Source organism: Lampetra planeri, chromosome 81 (assembly GCF_965212315.1).
Source record: "Lampetra planeri chromosome 81, kcLamPlan1.2.h2, whole genome shotgun sequence".
NCBI classification, from domain to species: domain Eukaryota; kingdom Metazoa; phylum Chordata; class Hyperoartia; order Petromyzontiformes; family Petromyzontidae; genus Lampetra; species Lampetra planeri.
The window spans coordinates 1,854,042-1,869,105 of NC_136185.1; the positions used below are offsets into that span (position 1 = coordinate 1,854,042).

At 47.8% G+C, this 15,064-nt stretch overlaps 1 protein-coding gene across 1 annotated transcript in view; it reads left to right on the plus strand.

Annotated features, from left to right (window-relative positions):
* LOC144738298 (uncharacterized) overlaps positions 1-15,064 on the plus strand; it is a 39,717-nt gene that overhangs the window by 6,035 nt on the left and 18,618 nt on the right. The window contains exons 2-3 of the mRNA XM_078621304.1: positions 5,965-6,053; positions 8,248-9,850. Of these exons, the coding sequence (XP_078477430.1) occupies positions 5,965-6,053; positions 8,248-9,850 (1,692 nt within the window). The remainder of the gene's footprint in view (positions 1-5,964; positions 6,054-8,247; positions 9,851-15,064) is intronic.

The following is a 15,064-nucleotide window of genomic DNA, read 5'->3' on the forward strand; positions in this document are numbered from 1 at the left end:
ACAAAGTGCTGCTCATAGCGAGCAGCACCCATGGAGGTCGTCACGGCACACGAGGGGGTGGGTGGCCAGCACCACGCCCGGCCGCCTTTGTCTCCCCAGTGCTAGCGATGTTGACACACCGCACCGGGGACTCGTTTGAGGCCGTTTCGACACTGCTGCTCCCTTTCTGTCAACAAACTTGAACTCTGAACCCGCTCTCTGACGTCACCGCTCAGCGTGACCTCATCGGCATCAAACGCCAGGGGGAGGTGTACCCCGCAAGTGACGTCATGTCACCTGCTGCCGCGTGACGTTGCTAGGGACCAGGAAGTTGCCGCTCCGCCCGTGAACTGAAATCCGAGGTGAGAAATTCTCATCGCGGTTGTGGTGGTTATGGTGGTTGTTGTGGTGGTGGTTGTTGTGGTGGTAGTTGTGGTCGTGGTGGTAGTTGTGGTGGTGGTGGTTGTGGGTTGTGTTGGTAGTTGTGGTGGTAGTTGTGGTGGTGGTGCTTGTGGTGGTGGTTGTAGTGGTGGTGGTTGTAGTGGTGGTGGTGGTTGTCGTGGTGGTGGTGGTTGTCGTGGTGGTGGTGGTTGTAGTGGTGGCGGTGGTTGTAGTGGTGGTGGTCGTGGTGGTTGTGGTGGTGGTGGTTGTGGTGGTGGTGCTTGTGGTGGTGGTGCTTGTGGTGGTGGTGCTTGTGGTGGTGGTGCTTGTGGTGGTGGTGCTTGTGGTGGTGGTGCTTGTGGTGGTGGTGCTTGTGGTGGTGGTTGTTGTTGTGGTTGGTGTGTACCGAGGTAGAGCCTCGCTCTCTCTCTCGTAGGGATGTCAATTGAGTAGTAGTGAGGATGGAAGCGATGTGCAAGTTGGAACTTTACAACGCTGGGCCTTGCCTCCTGCCCTCGCCTGATCGCGTTTGCTTCAATTCTGTCGCTTAGAGTTATGTTTTTTGTTTGCGTTCCGACTGCAGGTATTGTGGTCTATGCAAACATGACTCCTCGTAAAAAAGGTGTCAATTTTCTTGCCAGATAGAAGAATAAAAAAACAATTATATCTCGCTTAAGTTGAATTTGTCTTCACCCGGCTCCCCACTTTGTAACTTTGTTTTACTTTAAATATTCACACAGTTTTTATTTTTACCAGGCCAAGCCCGCTTGAGCTGCTGTACCGCTCTTGTTTTCACAAGCGACCTGCCCACAACAACAATAACAAGGTGAGGCTTGTCAACAGCGTGGCGGTGTTCACTCTGGACGCGTGGCGGTGTTAACTCTGGACGCGTGGTGGTGTTCACTCTTGACGCGTGGCGGTGTTCACTCTAGACGCGTGGCGGTGTTCACTCTAGACGCGTGGCGGTGTTCACTCTAGACGCGTGGCGGTGTTCACTCTAGACTCGTGGCGGTGTTCACTCTAGACGCGTGGCGGTGTTCACTCTAGACGCGTGGCGGTGTTCACTCTAGACGCGTGGCGGTGTTCACTCTAGACGCGTGGCGGTGTTCACTCTAGACGCGTGGCGGTGTTCACTCTAGACGCGTGGCGGTGTTCACTCTAGACGCGTGGCGGTGTTCACTCTAGACGCGTGGCGGTGTTCACTCTGGACGCGTGGCGGTGTTCACTCTTGACGCGTGGCGGTGTTCACTCTAGACGCGTGGCGGTGTTCACTCTAGACGCGTGGCGGTGTTCACTCTAGACGCGTGGCGGTGTTCACTCTAGACGCGTGGCGGTGTTCACTCTAGACGATTAACGTCTGGATGTTGAAAACCATGGGTTGAAGCAAGCCTGACCGCCTGCGGTGCCCCTCACAACCATTTACGGCCTTGAGCCAGGAAAGTCACGAAAAAAATTCACACGAACGACACATCCACGCAAGCACCCGATGCTCCGTTTAGAAGTTTTAAAATGAAACAACTTTGAATTGTATTGTTTTTAATTAGATAATTGTATTTCTTCATTAAAGCTTATGTCATTTTACATCTGGAAGACTTCATTGAAAGCAACATTTCGTGTGAAATTTCTCTAGTCGTGAGGTAAATGGCCTTACCGGGGTTCGGTTCGATGCAGACTTTCACCTGGTTGGGATCGCGGGTTGGAGATAAGGCGACACAGAGCTGGCCGTGCCAGAAGACCGCCGTGTGCAGATCGATTCCAACGCGATCGAACGTCTGTCCCTACTCCTCCGTCGTTCATGTAGGGGGCGAGTAGGTTTGCAGCGCCTCCTGCATGAAAACGAAGGAAAGTGCAGGGTTCATCACGGATGAAGTTGTGTGCTCATATAAGAATACTCGCGGGAAGTACCCGGCGTGAAATTTCCCACCTTGTATCGTAATATATAGGATACTAAGGCTAAGCACACCCGAGGATTGCACTTTTGTTGAAAAATGAAGTTGCAAATATTTGTCCATTATTGGCCAAAAACGGCATAGGTTAGTATGCCGATTTTCTATATTGGGACGTGCACATTTAATCATAAAATGTTCCACTTTTAATCTAATACATAGCATACTAAGGGTAAATACAATTGATGAATTAACTTTTTTTTGAAAAAGAAAGCTATGAAAATTTTGCTTATTTTGGTTAAAACCGGCATAAGTATGCCGATTTTATTTTTGGGACGTGAAAATTTAATCGTGAAATTTCCCACTTTTAAAGTAATATAGAGCACTAGCAGAAGTACCCGGCGTTGCCCGGGTGAAAAATATATTTCTTAATAACCTTACATATATACACACCCTCACCACTCACCACTCACCCTCACCATTCACCCTCACCACTCTCCCTCACCACTCTCCCTCACCACTCATCCTCACCAATCACACCCTCACCAATCACCACTCACCCTCAACACTCACCCTCACCCCTCACCACTCGCCCTCACCATTCACCCTCACCACTCTCCCTCACCACTCTCCCTCACCACTCATCCTCACCAATCACACCCTCACCAATCACCACTCACCACTCACCCTCAACACTCACTCTCACCACTCACCCTCACCATTCACCCTCACCACTCTCCCTCATCACTCTCCCTCACCACTCATCCTCACCAATCACACCCTCACCAATCACCACTCACCACTCACCCTCAACACTCACCCTCACCACTCACCCTCACCACTCAACCTCCCCTCACCACTCACTAATCACCACTCACAATCGCCACTCACAACCGCCACTCACCCTCACCACTCACCCTCACCACTCACCCTCACTACTCATCCTCACCAATCACACCCTCACCATTATATTTTTGCCCCAGTCAACGCCGGATATTTCCCATTCGTAGCAGTTCATATCAACTCTATAACCAACTTATATTAAATAGGAAGCGCGATCCTAAAGTAATTTACAACCTTCGATTAGTCCTTTGTGCGATTCAAAGAATCGATTCCTGGCATGTTGGGGGTTTACATTTTGAATGATAGAGTTTCATTTTCATTGGTATGTTATGTTGTAATGTTTTCAGGAGTTTTTAATTACATTTTTGCCCCGGTCAACGCCGGATATTTCCCGTTCGTAGCAGTTTATATCGACTTTAACCAACTTATAGTAAACGGGAATCGTCCGAATCTAAAGGAATCTACAACCTTCGATTCCTTTGCGCGATTCAGATAATCGATTCTTGGCGCGTCGGGTTTAAAAGTAATTACACAGTTGTATTTTCATTGGTATGTAATGTTTTAAAGTTTTCAGAAGATTTTAAATGTATTTTCCCCCCGGGCAACGCCGGGTATATCGAGTTTATACCACAAAGACGTCGCTTGACACGGGTGGGGTGTCGAGGCCTAGTACCGTGCAGAGCCTCCGGCCTCGCCTAGATTGCCTACCCAGCTGAGGCTGGGTACTGGGGCCGTTACCCCCCCCCCCCCGCGCTATAATAATACTGTCTAATCGCTATAATTTTATTATCTACCGACCCTATAATAGTAATTGCACACATTGGGGTGGGGGGGGAGTGAGGAGGACGTGAAACTTTGATGAATTTACCTCAGAGTCGCGTGTTAATGCGTGCGCATATTTTTAACGGGAATTCAAAATGGCGTGCACCCCGCAGCGAAGGCGTCGCTGGCCGTTGCCAGGGGCAACCGCCGTGGGCCGCGCCGGTCGTCCAACGGGCCAATCGCAGCGCTAGGAAAACCAAACGGACCAATCGTGTCTCGCAAATCCCTCACATTTCGTCCAATGAAACTGCGTATGGTCCGGCGACACAGACAGACACACACACAGACAGACAGATTCGCGATTTTATATATATATAGATACGAATGCTTAACAAAATGGAGGAATTCACTTTTTCTTGGAAAATCTAGCTATGAAAATTTAGAAAATGTTGGCCAAGAACGGCATTGGTAAAGTATGCCGATTTGATGTTTTTACTTCAAATTTCATGGTGAAATTTCTCACTTTTAATGTAATATATAGACTACTCAGGCTAAACGCAACCGAGGAATGCACTTTTTGTTAAAAAATACAGCTGTAAAAATTCGTTCAATTTTAGCCAAAAACGGCAGAGGTTCGTATGGCGATTTCCTGTTTGGGATGTGAACATTTCATCGTGAAATGTTCCACTTTTAATCTAACACATGGCATACTAAGGGTAAATACAATAGAGGAATTAACTTTCGTCCTAAAATAAAGCTGTGAACGTTGGGCTTATTGAGCCTAAAAACGGCACAGTATGCCGATGATCTTTTTTATATACGAAAATTTCATGCATGACATTTCCCACTTTTTAACGTAATATATGGGCTACTCAGGCGAAACACAACCAAGGAATGCACTTTTCGTTGCAAAAAAAAGCTAAAAAATGTTTTAATCGATTTTGCCAAAAAACGGCCTAGGTTAGTATGGCGATTATCTTTTCATGGACGTGAAAATGTCATCGTGAAATGTCGCCAGCGGTGTGCTGGAGAGCCAAACCACAACATCTACAAAGTGCTGCTCATAGCGAGCAGCACCCATGGAGGTCGTCACGGCACACGAGGGGGTGGGTGGCCAGCACCACGCCCGGCCGCCTTTGTCTCCCCAGTGCTAGCGATGTTGACACACCGCACCGGGGACTCGTTTGAGGCCGTTTCGACACTGCTGCTCCCTTTCTGTCAACAAACTTGAACTCTGAACCCGCTCTCTGGCGTCACCGCTCAGCGTGACCTCATCGGCATCAAACGCCAGGGGGAGGTGTACCCCGCAAGTGACGTCATGTCACCTGCTGCCGCGTGACGTTGCTAGGGACCAGGAAGTTGCCGCTCCGCCCGTGAACTGAAATCCGAGGTGAGAAATTCTCATCGCGGTTGTGGTGGTTATGGTGGTTGTTGTGGTGGTGGTTGTTGTGGTGGTAGTTGTGGTCGTGGTGGTAGTTGTGGTGGTGGTGGTTGTGGGTTGTGTTGGTAGTTGTGGTGGTAGTTGTGGTGGTGGTGCTTGTGGTGGTGGTTGTAGTGGTGGTGGTTGTAGTGGTGGTGGTGGTTGTCGTGGTGGTGGTTGTCGTGGTGGTGGTGGTTGTAGTGGTGGCGGTGGTTGTAGTGGTGGTGGTCGTGGTGGTTGTGGTGGTGGTGGTTGTGGTGGTGGTGCTTGTGGTGGTGGTGCTTGTGGTGGTGGTGCTTGTGGTGGTGGTGCTTGTGGTGGTGGTGCTTGTGGTGGTGGTTGTTGTTGTGGTTGGTGTGTACCGAGGTAGAGCCTCGCTCTCTCTCTCGTAGGGATGTCAATTGAGTAGTAGTGAGGATGGAAGCGATGTGCAAGTTGGAACTTTACAACGCTGGGCCTTGCCTCCTGCCCTCGCCTGATCGCGTTTGCTTCAATTCTGTCGCTTAGAGTTATGTTTTTTGTTTGCGTTCCGACTGCAGGTATTGTGGTCTATGCAAACATGACTCCTCGTAAAAAAGGTGTCAATTTTCTTGCCAGATAGAAGAATAAAAAAACAATTATATCTCGCTTAAGTTGAATTTGTCTTCACCCGGCTCCCCACTTTGTAACTTTGTTTTACTTTAAATATTCACACAGTTTTTATTTTTACCAGGCCAAGCCCGCTTGAGCTGCTGTACCGCTCTTGTTTTCACAAGCGACCTGCCCACAACAACAATAACAAGGTGAGGCTTGTCAACAGCGTGGCGGTGTTCACTCTGGACGCGTGGCGGTGTTCACTCTGGACGCGTGGTGGTGTTCACTCTTGACGCGTGGCGGTGTTCACTCTAGACGCGTGGCGGTGTTCACTCTAGACGCGTGGCGGTGTTCACTCTAGACGCGTGGCGGTGTTCACTCTAGACGCGTGGCGGTGTTCACTCTAGACGCGTGGCGGTGTTCACTCTAGACGCGTGGCGGTGTTCACTCTAGACGCGTGGCGGTGTTCACTCTAGACGCGTGGCGGTGTTCACTCTAGACGCGTGGCGGTGTTCACTCTAGACGCGTGGCGGTGTTCACTCTAGACGCGTGGCGGTGTTCACTCTAGACGCGTGGCGGTGTTCACTCTGGACGCGTGGCGGTGTTCACTCTGGACGCGTGGCGGTGTTCACTCTTGACGCGTGGCGGTGTTCACTCTAGACGCGTGGCGGTGTTCACTCTAGACGCGTGGCGGTGTTCACTCTAGACTCGTGGCGGTGTTCACTCTAGACGCGTGGCGGTGTTCACTCTAGACGCGTGGCGGTGTTCACTCTAGACGCGTGGTGGTGTTCACTCTAGACGCGTGGCGGTGTTCACTCTAGACGCGTGGCGGTGTTCACTCTGGACGCGTGGCGGTGTTCACTCTGGACGCGTGGCGGTGTTCACTCTGGACGCGTGGCGGTGTTCACTCTGCACGCGTGGCGGTGTTCACTCTGGACGCGTGGCGGTGTTCACTCTAGACGCGTGGCGGTGTTCACTCTAGACATGTGGAGGGGAAACCCGGGGATTGGGAAGGAAATCAACGCGACCACTGGGAGAGAGAGAGAGAGACACGCAGCCTCGGCTGTGTTGGTTGATCCTCAATGAATTACTTGGTGGAGTGAGGAAGCATTAATACTGAGCAGGTGAAGGTGGCCAGGCGTTGGTCTGGACACACCACCACCTGTGAACCATGCCAGTGTGTGACAGTGCTTCAGCCAGTGGGGGTGGGGTGGCACGTGCCCCCCCCAACGATCATTGGGGTTTATTAGTAACTAGCTTCACTACCCGGCTTTTCCCGGGACTTGGATTCTTGTCTTGGATTAAAACACGGCCTACGTGGAGTGTTTGGGGGGGGGGGTGATGTCAGCAAGCATGCATTGTGTACAGTCTGGAAGCTATCCACATGCCATTTTTTAAGTTTGTTGCATGTCGGGAAGTATGCTAAACATTTATAACAGACACATTCACAAATTTCCCTTTTTTTATGTATATAAATCAGCATTTTGCGACCCCCACCGCCACCGTGTGGCATGTTATTACGTGCCAGGGACTCTAAGAGGACAACAGTCCATGTCCATAATTGGCAATAAGTAACGGCAAAGCAGTTACAAGCGACTCGCAAAATTGTGCGCAGTTGCGTCTACAGTACACGACTTCCCTGAAGACATCAACACCTTCAGTGAGCGCGATGCCAATCACACGCGTCGAATAAAAAGCAAGGGACAAGTCCTTAGTTACTAACAACTCCTTACTAACAACTCCTTACTTACTAACAACTATCATTTTTCATTGCTGGAGGTGTTACCCCCCCCCCCCCCCACCTGAAAATCCTGACTCCGCCTCTGAATATGCGACAGTATGAAGTTTGTATTTGCAGTAAAGTCTATTAACTCTATTGAGCACGGACGTTATATCAAAACAGTAGTTTATTTTTGTTTTCCTCTGGAAGTCTTTGTAAGGTTAGAGTCTGGATTTTATCACCGCACACGTGCAGCTAAAGTCGGGACTGTTCATCACAGCAATCAAGGACATCTGTGCCTGGCTTCACACCTCTAAGTTGCGATTGAACATTAATTTATGCATTTGTGCAGAACACAAATAGTATTATTTTCAACACCCTTTGCTATGTCAGCTGAATTTAGCTTTCATAAACATTCATTTTGAAGCCAGACAGCCGAAATTGTGTGCTCGGAGTTTTGGGTTAACATTCATTTTGAAGATACGAGGGCTTCCAGGCATGGTTATAATCATTTGCCCTCTCATTGTGTGCCATAACAGCCCGTGTGATGAATTTGGGAAACTTTTTCACTATATCATGAATATATGAATAAGTGTCAACTTATAAGTCATGTGTTACTGTGTAAATATGCATTCCTCTGTGCATCGATACTGACGTGAATATAACTTTTTTTCTGACTGCAGCTGTTGCTTCCTCTGCAGAATTGGTCTGATGGAGCAAAGGCACTCGTCGCGGCTCGGTGCAAAAAGGCATCAATGCGACCGGTGTGCATTCAGTACGGATCATCCTGGACATTTGACACAGCACCAGAGAACACACACGGGAGAGAGACCCTTCAAGTGCAGTGTGTGTGGGATGGCGTTTGCACATTCATCTACTCTTAAAAAACACCAGAGAACTCACACAGGAGATAAACCCTTCAAGTGCACTCGGTGCAGGAAGATGTTTTCAGATTCCTTTTCTCTTCAAGTACACCAGAGAACACACACGGGAGAGAAACCCTTCAAGTGCACTCCGTGCGGGAAGACGTTTTCATTTTCATCTTCTCTTCATGTCCACCAGAGAACACACACGGGAGAGAAACGATTCAGGTGCAGTGTGTGTGGAAAGGCGTTTACACGTTCATCTACTCTTAAAAAACACCAGAGAACTCGCACAGGAGAGAAACCCTTCAAGTGTACTTGGTGCGGGAAGCCGTTTTCAGATTCTTGTTCTCTGCATGTACATCAGAAAACACACACGGGAGAGAAACCCTTCAACTGCACTGTGTGTGGGAAGGCATTTTCACATTCATCTACTCTTGTAATACACCAGAGAACACACACAGGGGAGAAACCCTTCAAGTGCAGTGTGTGTGGGAAGGCATTTTCACATTCATCTACTCTTGTAATACACCAGAGAACACACACAGGAGAGAAACCCTTCAAGTGCAGTGTGTGTGGGAAGGCATTTTCACATTCATCTACTCTTGTGATACACCAGAGAACACACACAGGAGAGAAACCCTTCAAGTGCACTGTGTGTGGAAAGGCATTTTCAGATTCATCAACTCTTCATGTACACCAGAGAACACACACGGGAGAGAGACCCTTCAGGTGCAGTGTGTGTGGAAAGGCGTTTACACATTCATCTCATCTTGTAGCACACCAGAGAACACACACGGGAGAGAAACTCTTCAAGTGCAGTGTGTGTGGGAAGGCGTTTTTACTTCCATCTCATCTTGTAGCACACAAGAGAATACACACGGGAGAGAAACCCTTCAAGTGCAGTGTGTGTGGGAAGGCATTTGCACGTTCATCTCATATTGTAGCACACCAGAGAACACACACGGGAGAGAAACCCTTCAAGTGCAGTGTGTGCGGGAAGGCGTTTGCACAGTCATCACAGGTTCAAAGACACCAGAGAACACACAAGCATCAGAAAATCCACAAGGAGTGGAGTCTGAAATCAGCTTGTGAAAGTCAAAGTGCCGCAATGAGCCCATCCCTCATCAAACAAGAACCGGAAGAAAATCCCATCTTGGACCCTTTTAAGGGTATCGAGTTGAAATGTGAAGAGGTGAAATGTGAAGAAGTGATGGTGAAGAGTGAAGAAGTGAAGGTAAAATGTGAAGATGAAGAGTCAACTCCAAAATCGGACCTTCACATCGATGGAGGCAATGTGAAGCAGGAGGAGAATTCTGACTGTGAGGCAGAGCGAGGCAACTCCCAGCAGTTTGTGGAAGTGGAGGTGTGGGTGGACTTTCTCCGAGACAATACAAAGTCAAATGGAGACCCGGTAGATGTGTAAGCCAGTGACGATGTTGCTCCAATAGATGCACCTTTGTCACAGGCTTTTAATGACAAGAATGTGAAGTTGAACACTCAATTCCTAGGTTCAACTTGCAGAGTAAGAGCGGCAAGTCTGTGTGGACCTGTGTGTTGGGTAGATCTCTAACCAGGAGCGAGAGCCAATAAGCTCCCAAGCATTCGCTATGTTTTCAATTGCATTTATATGGTGCTTGCTTAATCGCCTCGGCAACTCGGAGTTTTGTATCATATCTCGTTTCAAACACTCGAAGAGCATCCCCAGGTAGTAGCTGCTCCTGTGTGGCACAAGGTGGTAGCCCTGCACCGGCCTGCATGTGGACAAGAGCCTGTCAGTAGGGGGCGATGGTTGATGCGGCATCTCAGTTGTGGAGTTTGTAGGTAATGTTTAGAATTTGCTACATTTTTACCCAGATTCCAGCATGCAATGGCGACTCATTTTGAATGGTGCATTAGTATGTTGTACATACACTGTTAAGCAGACGGTGCGTATTTTTTTAATTAGCTTCTTGTTAATAGGATGTAACCTAATGCAGTATATTTCAGTGCAGTAATTCAATTTTGTTAATATGCCTGTCAATAATTTAGAATGAATACTTGTCTGATTGGGTTCGTACATGTAACCTTTTGTCTATAAGGGTCAAACATTGAATAAGTGATGTTAGGACAAAGTGTGTTTTTGGAGTAACCTGTACAGATAACTCAGGTGAGACTCATTGTTCTTGTGATACTGGTCAAAGGGTATTTTTGTGTTTTCAGGAAGCATCTCCCTCTGGAGCAACTCATTGTCTTTGAAATAGGGAGCACACTCGGATCATTCATCTGTTACAAGGCATACCACTCAAAAGTTACACATAGAGGAGATACATTCTCAACAACACGAATTATAATTTTGTATTTCGTGTTGACGTAGATTTTATCGAATTAGGTCGAGAAATGGTCCTTCCTGATTAACGTCTGGATGTTCACAACCATGGGTTGAAGCAAGCCTGACCGCCTGCGGTGCCTCTCGCAACCATTTACGGCCTTGGGCCAGGAAAGTCACGAAAAAAATTGTCCACGAACGACGCATTCACGCAAGCACCCGATGCTCCCTTTTGAAGTTTTACTATGAAACAACTTTGAATTGTATATTGTTTTGCATTTGATAATTGTATTTCTTAATTAAAAGCTGATATCATTTTCCATCTGGAAGACTTCATTGAAAACGACATTTTGTGTGAATTTTCTCTAGTCGTTAAGTAGATGGCCTTACCGGGGATTCGGTTCGATGCGGACTTTCACCTGGTTGGGATCGCGGGATTGAGATGAGGCGACACAGAGCTGGCCGTGCGAGAAGACCGCCGTCTGCAGATCAATTCCAACGTGATCGAACGTCTGTCCCTGCGCCTCCGTCGTTCATGCAGGGGGCGCGTAGGTTTACAGCGCCCCCTGCATGAAAACGACAGAAAGTGCAGCGTTCATCACAGTTAAAGTAGTGCGCTTATATATAAATTCATTTTTTGTCTGTCTGTGTGTTCACGCGCTTGCGAGGGATTTGTCTCTCTAACAGTGGGGTTTACGAAAAAAATTTGCCCGGTACCACGCCGTAAGCCTTGCGGTTGGCAAACACTATTCATTTTTCACATCCGTCACCATTAAATTAGTTTAATTAGCGATTTTGTGCGATATTTCGTTATTTATGTAGTTTTGCCGCCCGCTGCGGGACAAAGCACGCAATTGCGCCCCGAGCAACACACGATCGATAAAAATTTCATTCGCGTTAACAATGCTTAAAAAATAGACACACAACGCTGAGGTTCATTCTTCACAGTCTTATGTGTCCCCCCCCCACCCCAATGCGTGCAGTTACTGCTATAAAGTCCGTAGATATTAATTTTAGAGCGCTTAGATGGCATTATTGCAGCGCGAGTGGGGAGAGCGGCCCAGCCCCCAGCCTGGCAATGTGTCACCTCCTCCGGCTTGGCAATCTAGGCGAGGCCGCGGGCTCTGCACGGGACTAGGCCTCACCACGGCAATGTGAGGTACAATTTTATTTAATCTTTCGCTAAGAACTCAGGTTTAATGTTTACTATTATGAAACAAATAAGTTGGCAAATATTACAATAAAAATGTTTGTGTGTAGAAAACTAATATTGCACTATTTGGTTGCTAAGTATGTTCTTGTTTAGCTGTGTTTCTATGAAGCTGAGATGGTGTACTGCCAGTCCGTGCTGCTGCCTGCTCGTTAATTCACGTCGGTGCACTGGCACCATTCTGGCGAATTGCCCGATGATGCTGGATGTGATTACCAGCGAAACGTCGTACTACTCAAAACTTTTAATGTTGTGGATTCACTCTTCAACACATCGGTGGTCTAAAGTAGTGAACTTTTTGTCTTTTGTCAACGTGACACTTTTCGTGTCGGGTGGTGGAGGATTACGATACATAAATAATAACGCGATCTAACCCAAAAATGTTTGTAATAAATAATATTGGTCGCGACAGCCTACATGTTAAACTATTATCTACACTGCTAATTTTGCTTTTGGGCATTGAGTGTATGCCAGTCTATAATCTGTTGCCTGCTTCTTTACCTCACTCGGTGTATTGCCAGCCTTTCATGTCGACTGTATCCTGCTTTATCAGCTGCTGACCATATTGCCAGCCTTTCAAGTCGACTGTAGCAATGCTTGTGTCATTGAGTCGGCGTACTGGCAGTCTATAATCTCGACTGTAGCCTACTTCTCAACTTACCTATGCGTACTGCTGCTCTTTAATGTAAGCTTATTTCATCTTATTTCTTCAATGCATTTCTATTGTTTCGATTGCACACGTCACGCTATTTACTGATACGTAGTACTGCGATGCCGATTAATGTTATACTGCTAAATACGTTGGATTTTCTTAGCTACAGCCCATTGCATTTCGTCTATCGTTTTGTTACATTCGTGGGGACATCACCCATTTACATTTTTCCGTACCGCACCTTTACTTTCCACCAAAGCGGGGAGCACGCAGGGAGGTTCAATGCCCCAAATATTGTTGACCTTGCTTTCTTACGGTGGGTGAGGAACATTGTGAGAGAGACATTGTTCTTCCATACCAAGAAAACACCATCGCACAATTTCTTGACACTAACAGAGCATACGATGCCCGACAATAACACATTTTCTTGTCGCAAGGCCAAGATGGGTACCAGGTCAAGATTTCTCCAATTACAAATCTGCAGGACAAAGACATCCTCACGAAACTGTCTCCTCTAAAAAACTTCTATTCCTTCGTTATCATGGACAGAGGAGGACACCACATTGTGGTGCGCCAACCTCTTTCACCAGTATGTTGTCAATGAGTATGCCAACATTGAGAGTGAGCGCCTTCTTTTACATTCTACTGAATCAAACCCGCCTGCGTGTGAACAGTATGCTCATCTCTGGGACGCCATCAATTCCGAAGGAGATGCAAACTGTCACAATGTGGGCTGATTAGTTATTTTGCCTTCATCCTTCACAGCTCCACCAAGATACATGCATGAGAAGACTCGGGATGCCATGATGTACATCAGCCAATATGCCACTCCCCATCTCTTCATCACCTTCACTTCCAATCCCAAATGAAAGGAGTTGCAGGTTTACCTTTATCCAATCCAAAAGCCACCAGACAGACATGACATCTTAGCGAGGGTCTAAAATTCAAAGTTTATGACCTCATGATGCTTATTATGACCAACGAAGGTGGCTTGTTTGTATAGACAAGCAGTAACTTGCACACCATTGGGTGGCAAAATCGTCCACCTCATGCTCACATTTCGCTATGGATGAGGGAAACAATTCATGCAAGTCACATTAACACATTTATCAGTGCTGAGCTATCTCACCCCCATCAAGACCCTGCCCTTTTTCTATGCGGTCTGCAACCAAATGGTCCATAGCCCATGTGCCCAGTTCTAGCCAAACGCGCCATGTATGCAAGACCACAGGTGTACCAAGAGGTATCCACGGAACTACTTGCAAGACACTCAGTCGGCCCATGATGGCTATCCTCGATATCGTCACAGAAATACTGAGCATGGTGGATTTAAAACAATGCTCAGACCTGCCACTAACTCGCTAATGAAGGTTCACAACCGGTGGATCTTTCCCTACTGCCCTCTTCTGTGCAAGATCTTCCAGGCCCACTTTACCGTGAAATTCTGCTATTCTAAAAAAAGCCATCAATTATGTTTGCCAATACATCAACAAATGCTCTGACATGCCTGTCTTTGCCTATCAAAAGAGAGGGGCAAAGTGTGCATGAGCTTAACCTTTTTTCCAAGCAAGATACATCAGCAACAATGAGGCCATTTGCAGAATTCTTGGCTTCCCCATCCATGACCGTTCCCCCACAGTCGTCCATTTGGCACTTCACCTCCAAAATGGTCAACGCATCTACGTCACCAAAGGAAATGCCCAACAACAGGCCCTGGCTCCACTAGATACCACCCTGATGGCGTTCTTGGTTTTGTGCCCAAGTGACCCATTTGCTGCCAACCTGCTCTACCATTAAGTTCCCTCCTACTATACATGGACTGCTAAAACATTGGAAGCGGCGTGCTGCTGACGGTGAATCTGATGGCTTAGGACGAGTCTACACAGTTCATCTCAAGGCAGTCACCCTCCAACAACAACGGAGGGTGGAGGAGCGACGCTCACAACAACGAGCTGAGCGCCGGGTAGCTAAAGCACAGCAAGTTGGCACAGTAGGGGGCACAGGTGGTGCATCAGCCAGTCATCTCAGTCGACCCGTGGCACCTGGGTCTGCCCCGTGATCTGCCGGTGGGCGTTTGACACTTTGCGTGGCCTCAAGGTGCACATGGTCTGGCACAAATGTTGTGGTGACGTCACCACCCTTTAGTTGCGAATGGCGGTTGTTGTCTCTATCTGCGTCTATCCAACCATATTCAACTACTGTCAGTAGCAACACGCGCCTGTTCAACTTCCACGGCCCACGACTACACGCGACTCAAACTTGCTCCGAGTTTCTGTGTATCTGGAACTTCTTTCACACCATACATAGCCAAACGTGCTAATCTATAGGTCTCTGCGTGAGTCTGTGTGTATCTACAACTTATTTCGAACCATGCGTAGCTGTCCCTGCAGAGTAAGAGCCAGAGGTCGCAACCGGGTACCCGATACACGTACCCTACCCGATACCCGGCTACCCGTACCCGGCCAGG